The 24964-nt window shown below is 42.2% G+C and overlaps 2 protein-coding genes across 4 annotated transcripts in view; both read right to left on the bottom strand.

Annotated features, from left to right (window-relative positions):
- Nucleotides 1-7399, bottom strand: part of acss2 (acyl-CoA synthetase short chain family member 2) — a 115639-nt gene extending 108240 nt beyond the window's left edge. For both annotated transcript variants that reach the window (XM_070896212.1, XM_070896211.1), the window contains exon 1: nucleotides 7310-7399. The gene's annotated coding sequence lies outside the window, so the exon portion shown is untranslated. The remainder of the gene's footprint in view (nucleotides 1-7309) is intronic.
- A 12442-nt stretch (nucleotides 7400-19841) lies between these two features.
- The window catches only part of LOC139277569 (microtubule-associated protein RP/EB family member 1-like), a 53885-nt gene continuing 48762 nt past the window's right edge, over nucleotides 19842-24964 (bottom strand). For both annotated transcript variants that reach the window (XM_070896206.1, XM_070896205.1), the window contains exon 7: nucleotides 19842-20694. In XM_070896206.1, coding sequence (XP_070752307.1) covers nucleotides 20635-20694 — 60 coding nt within the window. In that variant the 3' untranslated portion in view covers nucleotides 19842-20634. The remainder of the gene's footprint in view (nucleotides 20695-24964) is intronic.

Raw genomic sequence — 24964 nt, 5'->3', positions numbered from 1 at the left:
AAGTTGACCTGAATCCATGATCGGATCAGCTAGGATCGTATTAAATGGCAGAGCAGGCTTGAGGCTCCTATTTCTTATGTTCTTATGTATGTCCCGAAAGTCAAAAGTAGAGCAAATGGTAAGATAAAGCCAAAATGGCTGACTAGTCGCATACAAAGCCGAATTAGACTTTAACAAAAATGCTTCTAGCCAATGGGTTACTGTACAAGAAAGAATCTTGTGGAATTGGTGGGAAGTTGCTACAATGGATTAAGAATTGGTTGCATTCATGCAGGCAGAGCGAGGCTATTAATGGTTGTGAGTTTGCTTGGAGATCAGTTCCCATTGGTATCCCGCAAGGATCGGCATTCAGGCTGTTGCTATTTACTATCTTCATTAATGACTAGGACATAGGTGTTGGGACAAGTTTGCGAATGATGCAAAGATTTGTATTTGTTGACTATGAATGAGAATAAATTACTGCAAACGGATCTTGACGGAAGGGGTAAAAACAGACCTACACTTGGCAAATGGTATTTAACATAGATAAATGTAGTGTTATGCATGTGGGTAGGACCAATGCTTACACTCTAGAGGGTACATAACTGAAGTCTATTGAAAAAAAAAAAGAGTCTCTGTGTTATAGTACATAATTCTGACCAATAACCTAAAGCAATAGCCAAAGCAAATAGGGCATTAGGTTGCATCGCTATTGTGTCCTTATACAAGACATTCTTCTTTCGGATGAGACGTTAAACCGAGGCTCCCGCTGCTGTGTCAGGTGGATGTAAAAGATCCCATGGTACTATTTCGAAGAAGAGCAGGGGTGTTATCCCCAGTGCCCTAGCCAAATATTTAACCTTTAATCTGCATCACTGAAGCTGATTATCTGGTCATTTATTGCTGTTTGTGAGAGCTTGCTGTGTGCAAATTGGCTGCCGCATTTTCTATATTACAACAGTGACTATACTTTTTAGAACATTTTTTATAAAGTACTTCATTGGCTGCTAAGCGCTTTGGGATGTCTGGTCGTTGTGAAAGGCGCTATATAAATGCAAGTTTTTTCTTTTTGTTTAGGCATCACTTAGAATACTGAGGCAGAAATTGGTATGTGCCCATATTTTGAGCATAAAACAGACACAATGTATACCAATTTCAGGGCACTAGGTGCTGCACCCGATCTGTCCTTGGCAACTGTTGATCCACACTGTTTTTAGGCAGCCCTGGTGGCTGCACGAGAACAGTGTTGACCCAATTTAAATATGAAAATGTCCTTGCACATTTTAGGACCTTTCTGCAATATTCTTGACAAACTTGGCCGTGCAAGCTTAGAACAGTTTTTCCAGTTGTTCTACAGAGACCTACCCAGAAGTTTTTAAGGTAGTTGTTACTCACCTTGATGTGCAGCCAGGAGGAGCAGAACTGATTTATTTCTTTTTCCTCTCCCCGGTGGGTGGTGTGAAACATGATGCTCGAGGTATCAAGACTGCGTGGAGCCATTTTCATATATTCATAAATCTCAAAGCTTTGTGTGTGATTTGTGGGTGGCCAGATTGAGGAATCACAGGCTAACAAATTTATTTAGGCAACACCCATTAAAATATGAACATAGAATAATGGGAACAAGTTTGACACAAAAAGTGAGTCCAAAACGAAACAGGATGTCAGTTATGTACACAGAAAATGCATGCAGATACAAGACTTTTATTCAGAAGGAAAAGTTCAAGATGATTACTCTAGTGAACATTACCCAAGTAGTTTGATAGGTAAATGGTTAGCAATTGACCTATTAAGTTTCACCAAATCCAACAGGAAGAAAGTTTGGTTCAACACTAGCAGTAAATTACCTGTATAAAGTACTTGCCTACAGTGTCTTACAATGCATATTAATTGCAGCAGCTTTTCAGATGATGTACGTTAGACCACACATATATTCAAGCAAGGGATTAGTTTTCAATTAAGATACATTCATGTTGCAGCACACATAGCATGACACAATAGCAAGTATGGCACACCAACCAGTGGCAGTTGAAGAGGGATTCAGGCACAAGGCTCAACCCTAAGCTTCAGGATCCAAGTTTAGCAGTATTACCGAGTTCTTAGGTGCTGAGAGCTAGTGGCAGAATTAATGACATCCATCTCTGTGGTACTTCAAACAGCTAAATCTCATTCCACATTGGACTCTATCACCATCATCGCTATCTTAGCTAATGACCATAGCCAAGGCATCATCACTGTGCCATACCTACTACTCCAAAGATTCAAATCATGGCTTAATTTGGGAGTTACTGAAGTTGCCTACTTGCTTGGTTTCCCTGGAATTCCCATTCCATCTCCTCTATGATTTGAATCTGAGCCAACATTCTCAGTCCCATCCAGGATAGTAAAACCTTATGGTCTAGAAATTCGAGTTACTTGCGCCTCCCGTTAGTGCCCCCCGGGGGAGCCAACGACTTTTCATCCGGGCAACATAGCAGTAACCCGTAGCGTCCCGCTCCGCTGATGTTATCACCTTGCACGGCGTCCGGCATCCTAAATTGGGTATCGCACCCTGAAGCTGCGCTGGACGATGCCAGCAACAGCTTCAGGGGATGTGAACCTGGCCAACCACAGGGCGATACTTAAAGGGGAGGTGCATTGGTTTAAAAAAAATTCCAATGTTTTGGTGCGCCCCATGGGCGCTTTGAATGCGAGGTCCGTGCCGCAATCGGTCAGCCCAGCACTCTGCTTGAGTGCCGGACTGTTGGCATGGCACCCCCACTCCCCGGTGGTCTAGGTAGGCCCATTTTTATACTGCAGAGTTTGCAGCTTGGGCCCTTCCCTTTAATTAACATAGAAACATAGAAATTAGGTGCAGGAGCAGGCCATTCGGCCCTTCGAGCCTGCACCGCCATTTAATATCATTGCTGATCATTCAACCTCAGTATCCCTTTCCTGCTTTTGCTCCATACCCCTTGATCCCTTTGGCCGTAAGGGCCATATCTAACTCCCTTTTGAATATATCTAACGAACTGGCCTTAACAACTTTCTGCGGTAAAGAATTCCACAGGCTAACCACTCTCTGAGTGAAGAAGTTTCTCCTCATCTCAGTCCTAAATGGTTTACCCCTTATTCTTAGACTGTGACCCCTGGTTCTGGAACTCCCCAGCAAACGGGAACATTCTTCCTGCCTCTAATCTGTCCAATCCCTTCAGAATTTTATATGTTTCTATGAGATCCCCTCTCATTCTTCTAAACTCCAGTGGATACAAACCCAGTTGATCCAATCTCTCCTTATATGTCAGTCCTGCCATCCCAGGAATCAAACTGGTGAATCTTCACTGTACTCCCTCAATAGCAAGAACGTCCTTCCTCAGATTAGGAGACCAAAACTGAACACAATATTCCAGGCGTGGCCTCACCAAGGCTCTGTACTACTGTAGTAAGACCTCCCTGCTCCTGTACTCAAATCCTCTAGCTATGAAGGCCAACATGCCATTTGCCGCCTTCATGCCAAACTTCAATGATGTACCATGACACCCAGGTCTCGTTCCACCTCCCCTTTTCCTAATCTGTCACTAGTCAGATAATATTCTGTCTTCCTGTTTTTGCCATCAAAGTGGATAACCTCACATGTATCCACATTATACTGCATCTGCCATTCATTTACCCACTCACCTAACCTGTCCAAGTCACCTTGCAGCCTCTTAGCATCCTCATCACAACTCACACCACCACCCAGCTTAGTGTCATCTGCAAACTTGGAGATATTACATTCAATTCCTTAGTCCAAATCATTGATGTATATTGTAAGTAGCTGGGGTCCCAGCACCGAACCCTGCGGCACCCCACTGGTCACTGCTTGCCATTCTGAAAAGGACCCGTTTATCCTGACTCTCTGCTTCCTGTATGCCAACCAGTTCTCTATCGACATCAATACATTACCCCCAATACCATGTGCTTTAATTTTGCACACTAATCTCTTGTGTGGGACCTTGTCAAAAGCCTTTTGAAAGTCCAAATACACCACATCCACTGGTTCTCCCTTTTCCACTCTACTAGTTACATCCTCAAAAAATTCTAGAAGATTTGTCAAACAGGATTTCCCTTTCATAAATCCATGCTGACTTGGACCGATCCTGTCACTGCTTTCCAAATGCGCTGCTATTTCATCTTTAATAATTGATTCCAACATCTTCCCCACCACTGATGTCAGGCTAACCCGTCTATAATACCGTTTTCTCTCTCCCTCCTTTTTAAAAAAGTGGTGTTACATTAGCTATCCTCCAGTCCATAGGAACTGATCCAGAGTCCATGGAATGTTGGAAAATGATCACCAATGAATCCACTATTTCTAGGGCCACTTCCTTAAGTACTCTGGGATGCAGCCCATCAGGCCCTGGGGATTTATCGGCCTTCAATCCCATCAATTTCCCGAACACAATTTCCTGACTAAGGATTTCCTTCAGTTCGTCCATTTCACGAGACCCTCGAACCCCTAGTATTTCCAGAAGGTTATTTGTGTTTTCCTTAGGTGAAGACAGATCCAAAGTATTTGTTCAATTAGTCTGTCATTTCTTTGTTTCCCATTGTAAATTCACCTGATTCTGACTGCAAGGGACCTACGTTGGTCTTCACTAATCTTTTTCTCTTCATATATCTATAGAAGCTTTTGCAGTCAGTTTTTAATGTTCCTTGCAAGCTTACTCTCATACTCTATTTCCCCCCTCCAAATTAGACCCTTTGTCCTCCTCTGCTGAATTCTACATTTCTTCCACTCCTTAGGTTTGCTGCTTTTTCTGGCCAATTTATATGCCTCTTCCTTGGATTTAACACTATCCTTAATTTCCCTTGTTAGCCACGGTTGAGCCACCTTCCCAGTTTTATTTTTACTCCAGACAGGGATGTACAATTGTTGAAGTTCATCCATGTGATCTTTAAATGTCTGTCATTGCCTATCCACCGTCAAACCTTTAAGTATTATTCGCCAGTCTATTCTAGCCAATTCACGTCTCATACCATCGAAGTTACCTTTCCTTAAGTTCAGGACCTAGTCTCTGAATTAACTGTCACTCTCCATCTTAATAAAGAATTCTACCATATTATGGTCACTCTTCCCCAGGAAGCCTCACACAACAAGATTGCTAATTAGTCCTTTCATTACACAACACCCAGTCTAGGATGGCCAGCTCTCTAGTTGGTTCCTCGACATATTCGTCTGGAAAGCCATCCCTAATACACTCCAGGAAATCCTCCTCCATTGCTTGGTACCAGCTTGGTTAGCCCAATCTATATGTACATTAAAGTCGTCCATGATAACTGCTGTACTTTTATTGCACGCATCCCTAATTTCTTGTTTGATGCCATCCCCAACCTCACGACTACTGTTTGGTGGTCTGTATACAACTTCCACTAGCGTTTTCTGCCCTTTGGTATTCCGCAGCTCTACCCATACAGATTCCACATCATCCATGCTAATGTCCTTTCTTACTATTGTGTTAATTTCCTCTTTAACCAGCAACGCTACCCCACCTCCTTTTCCTTTCTGTCTATTCTTCCCGAATGTTGAATATCACTGGATGTTGAGTTCCCAGCCTTGGTCACCCTGGATCCATGTCTCCGTAATCCCAATTATATCCTAATCGTTAATAGCTGCCTGCGCAGTTAATTCATCCACCGTATTACGAATACTTCTTGCATTGAGGCACAGAGCCTTCAGGCTTGTCTTTTTAACACACTTTGTCCCTTTAGAATTTTGCTGTAATGTGGTCCTTTTTGATTTGTGCCCTGGGTTTCTTTGCCCTCCTTTCTATCTTTTGTTTCTGCCCCCATTTTATTTCCCTCTGTCTCCCTGCATAGGTTCCCATCTCCCTGCCATATTAGTTTAACCCCTCCCCAACAGCACGAGCAAACACACCCCCTAGGACATTGGTTCCAGTCCTGCCTAGGTGCAGACCGTCCGGTTTGTACTGGTCCCACCTCCCCCAGAACCGGTTCCAATGTCCCAGGAATTTGAATCCCTCCCTCTTACACCACTCCTTAAGCCATGTATTCATCTTAGCTATCCTGCTATTTCTACTCTGACTAGCACGTGGCACTGGTAGCAATCCTGAGATTACTACCTTTGAGGTGCTACTTTTTAATTTAACTCCTAGTTCCCTAAATTCAGCTTGTAGGACCTCATCCCGCTTTTTACCTATATTGTTGGTACCTATATGCACCACGACAACTGGCTGTTCACCCTCCCCCTCCAGAATGCCCTGCAGCTGTTCCAAGACATCCTTGACCCTTGCACCAGGGAGGCAACATACCATTCTGGAGTCTGGGTTGTGACCGCAGAAACGCCTATCTATCCCCCTTACAGTAGAATCCCTTAACACCTTCGCTCTCCCACTCTTTTTCCTGCCTTCCTGTGCAGCAGAGCCACGCACGGTGCCATGAACTTGGCTGCTTCGGCCTTCCCTTGGTGAGCCATCTCCCCAACAATATCCAAAGCGGTATATCTGTTTTGGAGGGAGATGACCACAGGGGACTCCTGCACTGCCTTCCTACTCCTGCTCTGCCTGATGGTCACCCATCCTCTATCTGCGGTGTGGCCAACTCACTGAACGTGCTATCCACAACATCCTTAGTATCACGCATGCTCCAGAGTGAATCCATCCGCAGCTCCAGTGCCATCATGCGGTCTAACAGGAGCTGCAGCTGGATACACTTCCTGCACATGTAGTCGTCAGGGACACTGGAAGTGTCCATGATTTCCCACATGGCACAGGAGGAGCATAACACGGGTCTGGGCTCTCCTGCCATGACTTAACCCTTAAAATAAGCTAATTTGGCAACAATGCCAAAGGTTGCTTACTGACAAGATAAGGAAAAAAGAAAAACTACTCACCAATCAACCAGCCAATCACTTACCCTCTTGGCTGTGATGTCACACTTCATTTTCTTTTCCTCCCAGGTCAGGGAGTCAGCATTGGTGGGGAAAACAAGACAAAGCAACACCTCCAGTTCCCACTGACCAAACTCTTACAGTTGCACTTTGAGCTGCTGCTGCACTCCGTGCAGGTCTGCACAAAACCCTCTCTTTTATACTGTTTCTAGCTGACTCACCACTGGCCTGTTTAGGGAACCAGTTTTTACTAGCTGGCCAATTAACTAAGCTAACTTGCTTGTTTGTCTCTGCTTAAACCTACAAGAATCCTATCTGTTTAATATTTCAGTTTTACTTAAACTTGTAATCTTATTTTACCTTTAGAAGCTACTAGAAATTGTCACTAGTAATTTACACCAACCTTGACATGGTTTAAAAAGGGATTAACCCTTAAAATTCTCCCACTTACCAAACTCTTACCTTTGCACTCTGAGCTGTTACTGCACTCCGTTAAGGGACGAGCCCCTCATACGAGGCACAGCGCTGCACTCCATTCTTGACACGTCCAGCCTGCTAGCGCCCCAGAAAGGAAGTGGAGCACGTTGTTTTGCGCTCCACTTCCTTTTGGGGGTGGTAACCTCAATTACTCGCGAGAAGCGAAAACTCTGCGCCTGGTGCAAAGTCTCACACCTCGCGCGTGTTACCATCCCCAAACGGGGCACCACAGAATTTTCCCCCATAAAAGTCCTAATAGCTGCAACAGAAATCCTTTTTGGCCCTCCCTTCTGGACAAAGTATTGGAAGACCCCCGTTTAAAAAAGATACAGTGAAGCACGATTCAGGGCTGTACTCTTGCATTGGAAAAAAAACATTTGTAGATGGCTTATTGTAGAAGTGGTGCTGTTCTGCTGCTAGATTTTTTTTTAGAATCAAAACAAAATTGAGCTAGGATATTGGGAAAGGAAGGGCAACCAAAGCCAGAGTTCTCTGGATGACAAAGGAGATTGAGAGTAGGATGAAGCAGAAAAAGGGGAGTATGACAAATGTCAGCTTGATAATACATGGGTGAATCAGGCTGAATATAAAAAGTAGAGAAGTAAAAAAAAGGAAATAAGAAGGGCAAAGCGACAGTACGAGAATCTGCTGGTGCACAGAGTGGTCTGTACAGGAAGTGGAGTGCAAAATATAGAGTGTAAAAGTTGGGGATTTGGTACATAGGAGGAAGGAGGTGCTGCTTTGTGCCTCTAATACTTGTAGTGCTATGTGTTACAATTAAATATTTAATTTAATTTACGTACAACTTAAACTAGATCAAGTAATTAGTTAAAAAAACTAAAAACTAAGTTAATTAAATAAATAACTTTCATTAATTAAATAAATTAAGCAAGATTATATAGGGATGGCAGTGCAGGTGGTGTGCCACAACTGCAGCATGTGGGAGAATTGCGATCCCGGACGACCATGTCTGCAGTAAGTGGGTTTGATTTAATAGCCATTATGGAGATGTGGTTGCAGAATGACCAAGGCTGGCAACTAAATATTCCAGGATACTCGACTTTTAGAAGAGATAGGCAGAATGGAAAAGGGAGGGGGTGGAGGGAGCGTTGCTCTGATAATAAAGGATTGGGATAAATACAATTGAGGGAAAGGATCTTAACTCAGAAAAACAAGATGTAGAATCACTTTGGGTGGAATTTAAGAAACAATAAGGGGCAGAAAGCACTGCTAGGAGTAGTTTATAGGCCCCCTAACAGTAGTTATAATGTCAGGCACTGTATAAATCAGGAAATTAGAAGTGCATGTAACAAAGGTAATACAATAATCATGGGGGACTTAAATTTTCAAATAAACTGGGCAAATCAAATTCGCAGTAATAGTGCAGGGGACGAGTTCACAGAATGCATTCAAGATAGTTTACTGGATCAGTATGTTGAGGAACCAACTAGAGAACAGGCTATTTTAGATCATTGTGCAATGAGAAAGGGTTCATTAGTAACCTTGTCGTAAAGGGGCCTTTAGGGAAGAGTGACCGTAATATGATAGAATTTTATATTAAGTTTGAAAGTGATTTAGTTAAATCCAAAACTTAGGTCTTAAATCTGAACAGAGCAAACTGTATAGATATGAGAGGAGAGTTGGCTAAGGTAGGTTGGGAAACTAGATTAAAAAAGATATGATGGCAGATAAGCAATGACAAACATTTAAATAAATAATTCACACCATACATTCCCTTAAAGAATAAAAACTCTCAGGAAAAATGGTCCAACCGTGGCGAACGAGAAGTTAAAAATTATATCAGAGAAAAGGGGTTATAACGTTGCCAAAAAATAGTAAGCCTGAGGATTGGGATGATTTTAGAATTCAGCACAGGAGGAGGAAGAAATTGATGAGAAAGAAAATAGAATGAGAGCAAACTAGCACGAGACATAAAAAACTGTAAAAGCCTATTTCGGTGTGTCATCATCAGTATCATCATAGGCAGTCCCTCGGAATCGAGGAAGACTTGCTTCCACACCTGAAGTGAGTTCTTTGGTGGCAATATGCGAGCCACAAACTCTGTCACAGGTGGGACAGACATTCGTCGAGGGAAGGGGTGGGTGGGACTGGTTTGCCACACGCTCTTTCCGCTGCCTGCGCTTTACCTCTTCATGCTCTCGCCGTTGAGATTTGAAGAGCTCAACGCCCTCCCGGATGCACTTTCTCCACCTAGGGCAGTCTTCAGCCAGGGACTTCCAGGTGTCAGTGGTGATGTCGCACTTTATCATGGAGGCTTTGTAATGTTTCCCCAGCCCACCTTTGGCTCATTTGCTGAGAAGGATCTCCACATAGAGTATTTGCTTAGAGAGTCTCGTGTCTGGCATGCCCAGCGAAGCTGATCGCGTGTGGTCAGTGCTTCAATGCTGGGATTTTAGCCTGGATGAGGACACTGATGTTGGTGTGCCTGTCCTCCTAGGGGATTTGCGGAGACGTCATTGCTGATATACCTCCAGCGACTTGGTGTCTTCTGTAAATCGTCCATGCCTCTGATCCACACAGGAGGGTGGGTAGTACCACAGCCCTGTAGACCATTAGCTTGGTGGTAGATTTGAGAGCCTGGCCTTCCAACACACTTTTCCTCAGACGGCCAAAGGCTGCACTGGAGGCGATGTTGAATCTCTGCATCAATGTCTGCTTTTGTTGATAAGAGGCTCTTGAGGTATGGGAAATGGTCCACGTTGTCGAGGGCCGCACCGTGAATCTTGATGACTTGGGGGGGGGGGGGGGGGGGCAATGCTGTGTGCGGCGAGGACAGGCTGGTCGAGGACCTTTGTCTTACGGATGTTAAGTGCAAGACCTATGCTTTCATTTGCCTCAGTGAATACATCGACTATATACTGGAGTTCAGCCTCAGAATGTGCGCAGTCACAGGCGTCGTCCGCGTACTGTAGATCAACGACAGAGGTTGGGGTGATCTTGGACCTGGCCAAAGGAAGAGATTGGCAAATGTAAACGTGGGTCCCATACAGGCAGAGACAGGGGAATAAGGAAATGGCTGTGACATTAAACAATTACTTTGTATCTGTCTTCACTGAAGACACAAAACTTTCCAGAAATAGTGGGGAACCAAGGATCTAGTGAAGATGAGGAACTGAAGAAATAATGCTGGAGAAATTAATGGGACTAAAAGCCGACAAATCCCCTGGACCGGATGGCCTACTTCAAGGGTTTTAGAAACATAGAAAATAGGTGCAGGAGTAGGCCATTCGGCCCTTCTAGCCTGCACCGCAATTCAATGAGTTCATGGCTGAACATGCAACTTCAGTACCCCATTCCTGCTTTCTCACCATACCCCTTGATTCCCCTAGTAGTAAGGACTTCATCTAACTCCTTTTTGAATATATTTAGTGAATTGGCCTCAACAACTTTCTGTGGTTGAGAATTCCACAGGTTCACCACTCTCTGGGTGAAGAAATTCCTCCTCATCTCGGTCCTAAATGGCTTCCCCCTTATCCTTAGACTGTGTCCCCTGGTTCTGGACTTCCCCAACATTGGGAACATTCTTCCTGCATCGAACCTGTCTAACCCCGTCAGAATTTTAAACGTTTCTATGAGGTCCCCTCTCATTCTTCTGAACTCCAGTGAATACAAGCCCAGTTGATCCAGTCTTTCTTGATAGGTCAGTCCCGCCATCCCGGGAATCAGTCTGGTGAACCTTCGCTGCACTCCCTCAATAGCAAGAATGTCCTTCCTCAGGTTAGGAGACCAAAACTGTACACAATAACTCCAGGTGTGGCCTCACCAAGGCCCTGTACAATTGTAGCAACACCTCCCCTGCCCCTGTACTCAAATCCCCTCGCTATGAAGGCCAACATGCCATTTGCTTTCTTAACCGCCTGCTGTACCTGCATGCCCACCTTCAATGACTGATGTACCATGACACCCAGGTCTTGTTGCACCTCCCCTTTTCCTAATCTGTCACCATTCAGATAATAGTCTGTCTCTCTGTTTTTACCACCAAAGTGGATAACCTCACATTTATCCACATTATACTTCATCTGCCATGCATTTGCCCACTCACCTAACCTATCCAAGTCGCTCTGCAGCCTCATAGCATCCTCCTCGCAGCTCACACTGCCACCCAACTTAGTGTCATCCGCAAATTTGGAGATACTACATTTAATCCCCTCGTCTAAATCATTAATGTACAGTGTAAACAGCTGGGGCCCCAGCACAGAACCTTGCGGTACCCCACTAGTCACTGCCTGCCATTCTGAAAAGTCCCCATTTACTCCTACTCTTTGCTTCCTGTCTGACAACCAGTTCTCAATCTATGTCAGCACACTACCCCCAATCCCATGTGCTTTAACTTTGCACATTAATCTCTTGTGTGGGACCTTGTCGAAAGCCTTCTGAAAGTCCAAATATGCCACATCAACTGGTTCTCCCTTGTCCACTCTACTGGAAACATCCTCAAAAAATTCCAGAAGATTTGTCAAGCATGATTTCCCTTTCACAAATCCATGCTGACTTGGACCTATCATATCACCTCTTTCCAAATGCACTGCTATGACATCCTTAATAATTGATTCCATCATTTTACCCACTACCGATGTCAGGCTGACCGGTCTATAATTCCCTGTTTTCTCTCTCCCTCCTTTTTTAAAAAGTGGGGTTACATTGGCTACCCTCCACTCCATAGGAACTGATCCAGAGTCAATGGAATGTTGGAAAATGACTGTCAATGCATCCACTATTTCCAAGGCCACCTCCTTAAGTATTCTGTGATGCAGTCCATCAGGCCCTGGGGATTTATCGGCCTTCAATCCCATCAATTTCCCCAACACAATTTCCCGACTAATAAGGATTTCCCTCAGTTCCTCCTCCTTACTAGACCCTCCGACCCCTTTTATATCCGGAAGGTTGTTTGTGTCCTCCTCAGTGAATACCGAACCAAAGTACTTGTTCAATTGGTCCGCCATTTCTTTGTTCCCAGTTATGACTTCCCCTGATTCTGACTGCAGGGGACCTACGTTTGTCTTTACTAACCTTTTTCTCTTTACATATCTATAGAAACTTTTGCAATCCGTCTTAAAATAATTCCTTACATTCTAGAACGGTTCCCACAGATTGGAAGGTAGCAAATGTAACCCCACTATTCAAGAAAGAGGAGATAGAAAACAGGGAACTAGAGACAGTTAGCCTGACATCAGTAGTAGGGAAAATGTGAGAATCTATTATTAGGAATGCAGCAACAGGCCACTTAGGAAATTGTGATTGGGCAGAAGCAACACAGATTTATGAAAGGGAAATTCTGTGTCAAATTGGTTCATTTTTTAATGATTAAACTAGCAGGGTAGATAAGGGGAACCAGTGGATGTAGTGTATTTGGATTTTCAGAAAGCTTTGATAAGGTACCACACAAGAGGCTGTTACACAAAATTAGGGCTCTTGGGATTAGGGGTAACATTTTAGCATGGATTGAGGATTAGTTAATGGACAGACAACAGAGAGCAGGAATAAATGGGCCATTTCTGATTGGCAGGCTGTCATGAGTGGGGTGCCGCAAGGATCAGTGCTTGGGCCTCAGCTATTTATAATCTAGATCAATGATTTAGATGAGGGGGGTGAGTGTAATGCATCTAAATTTGCTGACAATGCAAAGCTAGGTGGAAAAGTAAATAGTGAGGAGGATGCAAAGGGATATAGACAGGTTATGCGAGTGGGCAAGAACATGGTAGATGGAATAGAAGAAATAGGAATAGGAGGCGGCCATTTGGCCTCTCGAGCCTGCCATTTAATAAGGTCATGGCTGATCTGATCATGGACTCAGCTCCACTTCCCATAACCCTTTATTCCCTTATCACTCACAAATCTGTCCATCTCCGCCTTAAATATATTCAATGACCCAATCTCTCCACAGCTCTCTGGGGCAGATAATTCGAGAGATTTACAATCCTCAGAAGAAATTCCTCACCTTAGTTTTAAATGGGTGGCCCCTTATTCTGAGACTATGCTCTCTAGTTTTAATTTCCCCTATGAGTGGAAATATCATCTCTGCATCCACCTTGTCAAGCCCCTTTATTATCTTACATGTTTCGATAAGATCACCTCTCATCATTCTGAACTTCAATGAGTATAGGTCCAACCTATCTTCATAAGTCAACCCCTTCATCTCTGGAATCAACCTCGTTGAAACTTCTTTGAACAGCCTCCAATACAAGTAAATCCTTCCTTAAATACGGAGACCAAAACTGTACACAGTACTCTAGGTGTGGTCTCACCAATATCCTGTACTGTTGTAGCAGGACTTCTCTGTTTTTATACTCTATCCCCTTGAAATAAAGGCCAATATTCCATTTACCTTCCTGATACTTGCTGTACCTGCATACTAACTTTTGGTGCTTCATGCACAAGGACCCCCAGGTCCCTCTGTACTTTGCAATTTTTCTACATTTAAATTATAATTTGCTTTTCTATTTTTTCTGCCAAAGTGGATAACCTCACATTTTCCCACATTATACTCCATCTGCCAATTTTTGCCCAGTCACTTAGCCTGTCTATATCCCTTTGCAAATTTTTTGTGCCTCTTCACACATTGCTTTTCCTCCCATCTTTGTATAGTCAGCAAACTTGGCTAGGTCGTTTCTTCCATATAGATTGTAAATAGTTGAGGCCCCAGCACTGATCCCTGCTGCACCCCACTAGTTACTGCCAACCAGAAAATGACCCACTTATCCCGACTCTCTGTTTTCTGTTACTTAGCCAATCATCTATTCATGCTAATATATTACCCCCAACCCCGTGAACTGTTATCTTGTGCAGTAACCTTTTATGTGGCACCTTATCGAATGCCTTCTGGAAATCCAAATACACCACATCCACTGGTCCCTCCTTATACACCCTGCTCGTTACATCCTCAAAGAACTCCAGCAAATTTGTCAAACATGATTTCCCTTTCATAAAACCATGCTGACTTTGCTTGATTGAATTATGCTTTTCCAAATGTCCTGCTACTGCTTACTTAGTAATGGACTCCAGCATTTTACCAACAGATGTTAACTGGTCGAGTTTCCTGCTTTCTGTCTGCCTCCTTTTTTTTTTTAAAAAAGACGTTGTTACATTTGCGGTTTTCCAATCCGCTGGAACCTCCCCAGAATCCAGGGAATTTTGGTAGATTACAACCAATGCATCCACTATCTCTGCAGCCACTTCTTTTAAGACCCTAGGCTGCAAGCCATCGGGTCCAGGAGACTAGTCTGCCTTTAGTCTGAATATTTTACCAAGTACTACTTCTTTAGGTGATAGTATTAAGTTCCTCCCTTCCTATAGCCCTTTGATTATTGGGATATTTTAGTGTCCTGTGCAGAAATGTGAAATTATCCACTTTTGTAGGGAAAGTAGAATTTTTTTAAAAAAAGGAGATTGCGAAATGTGTGTCCCTTGTACACTAATCACAAAGTTAACATGAAGGTACAGCAAGCAATTAGGAAAACAAATGGTATGTTAACTTTGTACCTTTGTTTAAAAGTGAGAAAGGGATAGACCAAATAATTACAAGCCAATCACCCTAACCTCCGTGATGGGCAAATGATTGATACTTTCCTTCAGAATTTTTTCCGATCGTCATTTTGAAAGGCACAGATTAACCAAGGATAGTCAGCATAGATTTGGTAAGGGAAGATCTTGTTCGACTAACATGATTGAATTTTGTGAGGAGATAACAAGGGTCGACGGTGATAGGGCGTTTGATGTCGTCTACATAGACTTTAGCAAGGATTTTGATAAGGAATGGCAGACAGGTCAGGAAAGTAAAAGCCCATTGGATCCAAGAGAAAGTGGCAAATTGGCTCAGTGGTAGGAAACAAAGGGTAATGGTCGACAGGTGTTTTTGCGGCTGGAAGGTTGTTTCCAGTGGGGTTCCACAGAACTCAATACTAGGTGCCTTGCTTTTTGTGGTATATATCAATGATTTAGACTTCAATGTAGGGGGATAATTAAGAAGTTGCATGTGATACATAAAATTGGCTATGTGGTTGATAATGAGGAAGAAAGCTGTAGACTGAAGAATTTTAGCTATGAGGAAAGATTGAATAGACTTGGGTTGTTTTCTTTGGAACAGAGGAGAAGGCTGAGGGGAGATTTAATTGAGGTGTATAAAATTGAGGGGCCTAAATAGAATGGATAGGAAGGACCGATTTCTGTTAGCAGAGAAATCAATAACCAGGGAGCATAGATTTAAAGTAATTGGTAGAAGGATTAGAGGGTTGAGAACTTTTCACCCAGAGGATTGTGGAAGGTTGGAACTCACTGACTAAAAGGGTGGTAGAGGCAGAAAACCTAATCACATTTAAAAAGTACTTGGATATGCACCTGAAGTGCCATAACCTGCAAGGTTACGGACCAAGAGCTGAAAACGGGATTAGGCTAGATAGCTCTTTTTTGGCTGGCACAGACATGATGGATCGAATGGCCTCCTTCTATGCTACAGATTTCTGATTCTATGTTAGCCTTTAATACAAAAGGAGTGGAGCACAAGAGTAAATAAGTCTTACTGCAATTATGTAAGGGCTTGATGAGATTACATCTGGAGTACTGTGTACAATGTCAGTAGTCTTACCTAAGGATATACTTGCCTTAGCAGTACAACGAAGGTTCACCCAACTGATACCTGGGCTGGACCTGTGAGGAGAGATTCAGAAGACAGCCTACATTCCCTAGAATTTAGAAGAATGAAAGGTGATTGAATTGAAACATAAAATTCTTACAGGGTAGACAGGGAGGATGTTTCCCGTGGTTGGGATCTCAGAGTACAATCTCAGAGTAAGGGGTCAGCCATTTAGGACTGATGAAAAATGTCTTCACTCAAAGAGTAGTGAATCTTTGGAATTCTCTACCCCAGAGGTTGTGGATGATCAGTCAGAGTATATTCCAAACACAGATCAATAGTTTTTTGGATATTAAGGCAATCAAGGGATACGGGGATAATTTAGGAAGGTGAGAGTTGAGGTAAATCAGCCATGATCTTATTGAAAGGCGGTGCAGACTCGAAGGGCCGAACGGCCTACCCCTATTTGTTATGTTCTTAGTAATAGATTGGCATCTAACATAAAAGGGAGCCCAAAGGCCTTCTATAAGCATATCAACTATAAAAGCATGATCAAAAGGAGCAGTGAGGCAGAGTCGGGACCAAAATGGAGAACTATTAGTGGAGGCAGAAGGCATGGTCAAGGTACTAAATCAATACTTTACATCAATGTTTACCAAGGAAGAGGGCTTTGCCAAAGTTATGGTAAGCAAGGATGTTGCTGGGATGCAGCACGAGACAAAAATAGATAGAGGAAGTACTAGACAGGCTGGTGGTAATTAAAGTGGATAAGCCATTCGGTCCGGATGCATCCTAAGTTGCTGAAGGAAAGGTAGAAATTGTGGAGGTAGTGGCCACAATCTTCCAATCCTCTTTAACTACAGGGGTAGTGCCAAAGGACTGGAGGATTACAAATGTTACACCCTTGTTCAAACAAAGGGAGGATAAGCCTTGCAATTACAGGCCAGCCAGTTATCAGTGATGGGGAAGCTTTTAGAAACAATAATGCAGAGGAAAATGGACTAATAAAAGGAGAGCCAGCATGGATTTTTTAAGGGCAAATAGTGTTCAACTAACTTGAGTTTTTTGATGAGGTAACAGAGGGCGGATGAGGACAGTGCAGTTGATGTGTATATGGACTTTCAAAAGGTGTTTGATAAAGTACCATATACTAGACTTATTGGTAAATTTGAAGCCATAGGATAAAACAGGCAGTATCAGCAGGGATACAAAATTGGCAATGGGATAGAAAAAAAAAGTGTTGTGGTGAATGGCCGTGTTTCAGTCTGGAAGGAGGCATGCAGTGGCATCCCCAAAGGTTCTTGATGTACATTAATGACTTGGAGGTACAGGATAATTTCAAAATTTGCAGATGACACTAAACTTGAAAGTGTAAACAGTGAGGAAGATAGTAATAAACTTGAAGAGACAAGCTAGTGGAATGGTGGACACATAGCAGATGAAATTCAATGCATAACAGTGCGAGGTGATACATTCTGGTAGGAAGAATGACAGATCATACATGCTAAATGGTACAATTTTAAAGGGGGTGACCTGGGTATACTTGTGCACAAATCTTTGAAGGTGCAGGACAGATTAACAAAGCAGGTCAGGCAGCATCTGTGGAGAGAAAAACAAAGTTAACGTTTCAGGTCGACGACCCTTCGTCAGAACTGCCGAATGTTCGAAAAGAGCACATTCTTAAGCATTGCAAAGGGGAGGGGAAGAAAGAACAAAAGGGAAGGTCTGTGATAGGATGGAAGGCAGGAGAGATTAGAGACACAAAAGGTAATGATGGAGGTTAGAAAAAGGTTAATCTGTATAGGGTGTGAATGGCATAGTAATGACCAGTTGCCATTATAGACAGAGAAAAAAAATAAACATAAGACGGGGGGTGGGGGGGGGGAAAGAAAGAGAGAGGACGAAAAGAGAGCCAAAGATGGCCAGAGGTTATGCTCTGAAATTGAGAGTCCACTGTTCCAATGCAGCTCAACGCAAGCTCGAGGAACAGTACTTCAACTTTTGTTTAGGCACTTTACAACCTTCTGGACTCAATATCGAGTTCAACAATTTCAGAGCATAACCTCTGGCCATCTTGATGGGCCGAATGATCGTCTCCTGTGTTCCAGTATTTTATGATTCAGATAGATATCCAGAACAGCTTGTGCCACAGAAACATTACATATCTCAGGTCTGTGCATCTTTGAAAGAAATAAAACAGCTTTTGAGGGAATTCGCCTCTTTGGGAAATAATTTGAAGATATGCTGGAACATACACCACAAAACTTGTAAGTTATCCTATGCATGCTTTTGTCTCAGCAACTCAGAACAGGCAATCTGAAGCAGCATGTTGCTCCTTTACTCTACTATAACACATTAATTGGCTATTAGTAATCCATTTATAGAAGCTGGTAAGAGGGGAATTTAAACATTTTTTAAACAAAAATTTTTTTTAAAAAGTGTCCACCAATAGAAGGGACTTTTGACTTCAGCTGCTTTTTCTTAAAAATGAGAAACTAACAATCTGATTTGCCAGCTGGTGCCAGAGCTTCCTGAAGTATCAAAACCTGTATGGAGAGTAGCAAGTTCCAACTTGGAATTTAGAGGTTTTGTTTGAATGAGTGACTCCACCTCAGTGAAAAATCATAAACCTTGTGTGTAGTACTTGTGGCTATAGAACAATGAAGTTTGTCACATTTGTGTTTGATGGTGAAGGAGTTAAATGACCAGGATTCCCCTCCCTAAACATACGGGCATGGTTACCTATCTCAAGTTAGCTTACAGCATTGTTTGTCATCCTTAGATGGGTGCTCCCATAAGCTTTTCCTGCCTCCAGATGATTTCCTGTGTGACCTGAACACACAAGAAAACTTATTTCATAGGTCCAACAGGAGAGGTTTTCTTAAGCCATAGGAGGAAAGCATGAACATCTTTGAAGCCAAGTTCACATCTTTGCAAATGAAACCTTCTCCTAGAACTCTAATGATGAGCTTAGAGCAAATTTAATATCCCAGTAGTTCTACAATATAACAATATCTGCTATGAGTTACTGGGAAGGATGCAAGACATTATACACAATTTTTAATGTGGGATTTAAGCACCAAAATGAAGCAGAACCACTTGAACTATGGCTTGAAAAGGATATCGACCAAACCAAGCTCTTCAAAATTAGGATAAAGAAAACCTTTCCAATACAGATTATCCAACGGAGCAGTATGAAAACAACCAGGACACAATGGAACTCACGACTTCAACAATGTTCCATGATCAAGCATGATGTAAACAGAAAAAATGAGTGATATCCAAAACAGGACAATATATACAGCTAAGTGGAGAACAGTCAACCAACTGGATAGGAAGTTCTTAAAAGGGACAGTGTCCATGTATGACCAACTCCCCCTCAAATACCTATGGCAGATGAATATTCGAGGTGATTTAATTCACCCACTCACCCCCCCCCCAAAAGATGACAGATGAGGATTATTTTCTGTTCCATTTTCTTTTACCACTTAAAATATAACAGATCTAAAGTATGACAGTGGAAAACAACACAATAAGTCTAAAAGCATTACTAGACAAGTAAAACCACAAAAATGTGGCAAGTAAATGACAAAATACATTTTAGATTGTTTTTTTAATTATTTTCAATATACAAAAGATGGGCATTTTATTTGCAACACTAAAAAAAAGACAAATTTCCAACTAGGAAGGAAATAAAGAGGCAGAGAAAAATCATATTTCCATAATGTAGCCTAATTAACCTCCTTTCTGGTTCTAATCCTTACTTTATTGAATAAACTAAACTCTCAATCAGAACAAATGCAGCGATTAGCTTTAAATAATACAACTGATCGAATTAAATTAGCAATAAACTATTCTTTAGCAATGTTCTATATTTAATCAGAATATTTTAAAGATTATAAATGTACCAACATTTCCAACAGACAATTTTGTTGAAATATCAAACTTTATTGTTAGTAGAAATTGATTCGAGTAGAAAAACACCCTGTAGTTTTAAGACCAAGTTTGATTTTTCTTACAGCATACTGAAGTCTTAGGGCAGAAAAAGGAATAAAAGGCCACAGAAGAATTCAGGAAATATTTTATCGCTGTAGTTACAACCACAATTGGTAGTGGGAACTTTTGGCACCACAACGATTTCCTGCAGTTGATCCAACGTCAATTTCACCATAAAAAAATTCATGCAAGATATTTATCGGCAACTTATTTCTTGCACATCAAATGAACTGGCTTGCCACATACACACAACATATTTTGGACACGCTATAACTATCAACATACAACTGATAATGTATAAAGATCTGAACCATTCTATACACTTTCCGTTACAGTGCAATTTACAGTCATTATCATGCAGTGATCATTCTATCAACCTGTTTAACACTGTCCAAGAGCATTTTATGCTTTGTGGTGGCAAAAAGCATCAAGATGTTACAAAAGCACTCTGCAGGACCTTCAAGAATTTCCACTTCCACACCTGCAAATACCGCTCAGATGTAAAGTGTAGAAGCAGTCATTGTTAAATATGGACTGAAACTTCTGCAAAGTGCACTTTAGAAAGGAGGTACATTTTAATTTTGCTTACACTAACAAAATTACAAACAAAGCTCTTTTTGACTTTACAGAAAATAAGAGTGTCTTTTCCTGTGGATGTGCATATGCACACATGATTTTTGACAGGATATTCCAACCATGGGTATGCTGCATCTAAGCAATAGGTTTAATACTCCTCTTGTTCTTCTGGCTGTTCATCTGCTACATCTGGCACAGCAAATCCCTCCTGGAATGAAAATAGAGAATTTATTAAGCAACATTCAAATTAGGTAGATCACATAACTGAAATGGGTTAAAAACAAATTATCTAAACCGATTTGTCACAGGTCAGGATCTTCTAGCCATTTTCAATAAGAAATTTGTTTTTAATTAAAATTCCTTACAATGTTGTGTTGCAAAGCCTAGCATATTTGTGCAAGTAAAAAAGGGAAACCGAAATGGTAAGCAGTTAAGATGCTCATGATCTAGCTTTGATAGTATTTCCTCGGGATGCAAACAAGCAGCAATTTATTAGCTCGTCTCAGTAACTGATAAATGCTCATATCCAATGTGTTGGAAATGTGTGTTCTTTCAGGGAGTGAACAGCCAGAAATAAAGCAGAATCACCAACATCGATACAAACAGTCTAGTTTTTGGAAACAGGACACTAACTGTCCAGGTAGTCAGACAGCAAAAGGGTCTGAGGAGGATGAAATGTAGGAGAATGGAGTTAGAAAAATGGTTTGAAGTCAAGTGAGGTGACTTGCTGAAGTGAGGAAGTGTAGCATCTTAATTATTTTTACAAAGACAAGTTATACTGATGAAAATTAAAGGAATCCAATCATAACTGTTGTTCTGTATATTCATCCATTGGGAAATAAAGCAGCTTAATGATTTTATATCAAGTCTTGCATCACCTTCAGAGAGAGTGAAAAAATACATGTGCAAAAAAAAAGTGTATCTGATCTACATCACAAGATCCCATGGTCACATCCCTGGGTTGTGCAAGTAGGTATAGAACAATACAAAACAATAAAAATTATGGAACTTAAAACAAACGAATGGCGCACTTAGATAATAGAAGGTTTCTACAAGAGACCAGAATGCATAACAACAATTGGTGATAGTGGTGGATTACGGAATTAAACTAGTGAAGGCGGCAATTTCAAATGATTAGAATTGAGAACAAGAAATATCAAAAAAAAAAATCACAATCCAAAATCGAGCCAACGAGTTTCAGTTGGAGATCGTGTGATGTAGACAGGAAGAGTAAGGCAGGCAGGAAGAGATGGAGTATGAATTAGAGGCCAACAAGAAGGAGAACAGTGCCAGCATGAGCAAGTCGAAAGGGAGAAATAGCGTTGTCAGTCTTGTACTGGCACACAATGCATGAGCCGCAAGTCTGGCAAGTGGGTTTGCAAAACTTGGGGCCAACTATTTTATTAAATCAAATCTTATTCCATATTCTAAAGAGGGGGATGATGTTGATAGTTTTGCCCCGACACTTGAAGTGTTGGCAAGTCACCACAAGCAAGACAAAAATGAACGGCAAGCCAACTTGTAATGTCACTAATCAGAAGAGAGCTTGCAGTCAATTTCTGGAAATTGTTGAGTTGATTTAAAAATCTGGTCAGGAGTGTAAAACTAGGCACATGATCATTTTATGCCCCCTTGAGCACAGATAAGCCATTACACTGAGAGACCAGACACTTCACATTGTCCCATGGATGAGCTGATAAGCTAGTAAACCTTCCCTGGGGCGAAGCTAAAGAGGAAAGCCAAGCAGAAGTCACATCTGAAGACAATGAGATCAGGTTCTTTACATGTAGCAAGAACGGTCACAAGGTGAGCCACTACTGGTCATCTTAGAAATCCTGCGATGCAAACCAGGAGGCTATGCGAGCTTGTGAGAAATCAAACAGCCAGTTACGCAGTGACTGCCACTGTGGATAGGTTGTGCTTTTCTTCAGCCAGTCATGGCAAATGACATGCATGCAACAGGGTGGCGAGACCCTGGCACAATAATACATTGCAGCCTGGTGAAGGACTACCATTACATAGAAGGGTAAAATTGTCTGCATTCTGGACTGTGGAATGACCACCAAAATAGCCATGGTAAGAGTTTGACTCATATTTTGGTTATGCAGGAGTCATAAAAGGAGGACATTATTCATCCACACCATTCCATATTTTAACAGCCAATGACAGATAGAATTGGTTATAAACAACAACTTATATTTATAAAGCGTCTTTAACATAGTGAAACACCCCAAGGCGCTTCACAGGAGATAAAGATTTGACACCGAGCCGCATAAGTAGAAATTAGCGGTGACCAAATGATTGGTCAAAGAGATATGTTTTGAGGAGCGTCTTGAAGGGGGAAAGAGAGGTAAAGAGGCGAAGAGATTTAGGCAGGGAGTTCCAGAGCACAAGCAGTTTAGAGGTGAGGAAATCAGGGAGACACCGTACAAGGCTGGCCATATTGGTCCAGCGCATGCTGCTGCACAAGTCGGTAATTGAGCATACCGGAATAGAGTGTGTAGGAGTTACAGCAATTTCAGGCAGAAGGCATGCTTGATTGGCTCCAAGAACAGTGAAGTGTGGCAGGATTGATAGCCGGTGGCATTTGATGTGATTCTAAGGGTTCCGTAGCCCAGGGAGGCCAGAATAGTACCCACACCCAAGGGCTCAAGATAAAGCAGACAGGAAGGTCAACCCTCACCTCAAATACTGAACTTAAAAAAAAAGGGACCAAAACCTAGAAGTTGTCTTGTCACACAAGAGAACATGGGTGTGTTCAGGTTGCAAGTCTGCACCACATGTTGTGCAGGAGAAAATAACTGTGTGTGTTTCATCTGCTCAAGAAGGAGACAAAGGAGCTTATGTGGTACACTGCCCTGCTGGGGATGCGGTAAGCCATCCTGTGACCAAGGATAGTTTATTGAGGTGGCAGATGGACAGAAGAGACAGAACCCAAGCTCCTGTCCTGAGAACAAGCCGGGGAAGAGGTTCATAGTGGGCTAGCTGTCTGGGCCGCACAGAAAATTTGGGGCTCTACAATGGTGCAGGCACTCCCCACTGCAAAATATGTGGAACATTAATGTCACAAGCGGTCAGAGCCGCCAGCTACAGGGCTCGATTTCTCTCGGGTAAGTATCAGCCCATTAGGAAATGAAGTAGTTCAACGATAGATTAAGACTCATCATACCAAGTACTCATTCAGTCTCCTTTCAGGGATTGAAGAAATATATATCCAAAAGGCAGAAGTATCTGGCCCAGGTCACATGGGGGTGCTATGGTTACATCCTTGAGTAAGTACATTATATTGGATTACATCGGCTATACGGCACAGAAGCAGGCTATGCAGTCCAAGCCAGCCTTTATGCTCCACTTGAGCCTCCTCCAGTCTTTCCTTATCTGTCAGCGGAACCCTCTATTCCCCTCTCCCTCATATGCTTATCCAGCCTCCCCTTAAATGCATCTACACTATTCACTTCAACCACTCAATGGTAGTGAATTCCACTTTCTCATCCCACTCTTTGGGTAAAAAAGTTTCTTCCGAATTCCCTATTTGGATTTCTTGATGACTATCTTATATTAGTGGCCTCTAATTATGCTCTTCCCCACAAGTGGAAACATTCTCTGTATCCATTCTATCAAAACCTTTCATAATTTTAAAGACCTCTATTGGGTCACCTCTCAGCCTTCTTTTTTTTCCCCCAAGAGAAAAAAAAAAAGAGATTCAGCCTGCATCCTTTCCAGATATGTATACCCTTGCATTTCTGTTATCATCCTTGTAAATCTTCTCTGCACCCTCTCCAGTGCCTCGATAGTCTTTTTATAATTATAGCGCCCAGAACTGCACGCAGTGCTCTAAGTGTGGTCTAACCAAGGTTCGATACAAGTTTAGCATAACTTCCCAATTCTATCGCTCTAGAAATAAACCCTAGTGCTTGGATTGCTTTCTTATGGCCTTGCTAACCTATGACGCAACCTTTAGTGATTGGTGTATTTGTACTCCGAAATCCCCTTCTTATAGCCCACCTGGACTCGCACCTTCCAAGAAATAAGTTGCCTCCCTATTCTTCCTACCAAAATGTACTACCTCACATTTATGTGTGTTGAACTTCATTTGCCAATTATTTGCCCATACTGCAAGTTTATTAATGTCCATCTGTAATTTGTTGCAGTCCTCCTCAGTATTGACCATCACCCCCAAATTTGGTATAATCTGCAAATTTAGAAATTGAGCTTGATTCCAAAGTCTAAATTGTTAATGTAAATTGTGAACAGTAGTGGTCCCAGCACTGATCCTTGTGGAACACCATTACCTACCTTCTGCCACTGTGAATAGCTACCCTTTACTCCCACTCTCTGCTGTCTTGAAGCCAGCTAGTGATCCATTCTGCTACTTGTCCCCTAACTCAGCATGCTCTGATCTTATTCATTAGTCTATTATGGGGTACCTTATCGAAGGCCTTTTGAAAATGTAGAAAAATTACATCTACTGCATTACC

Source organism: Pristiophorus japonicus, chromosome 12, assembly GCF_044704955.1.
Source record: "Pristiophorus japonicus isolate sPriJap1 chromosome 12, sPriJap1.hap1, whole genome shotgun sequence".
NCBI classification, from domain to species: Eukaryota; Metazoa; Chordata; class Chondrichthyes; family Pristiophoridae; genus Pristiophorus; species Pristiophorus japonicus.
The sequence above is the reverse complement of the archived record's forward strand: the minus strand, read 5'-3'. Positions and strand labels throughout refer to the sequence as shown.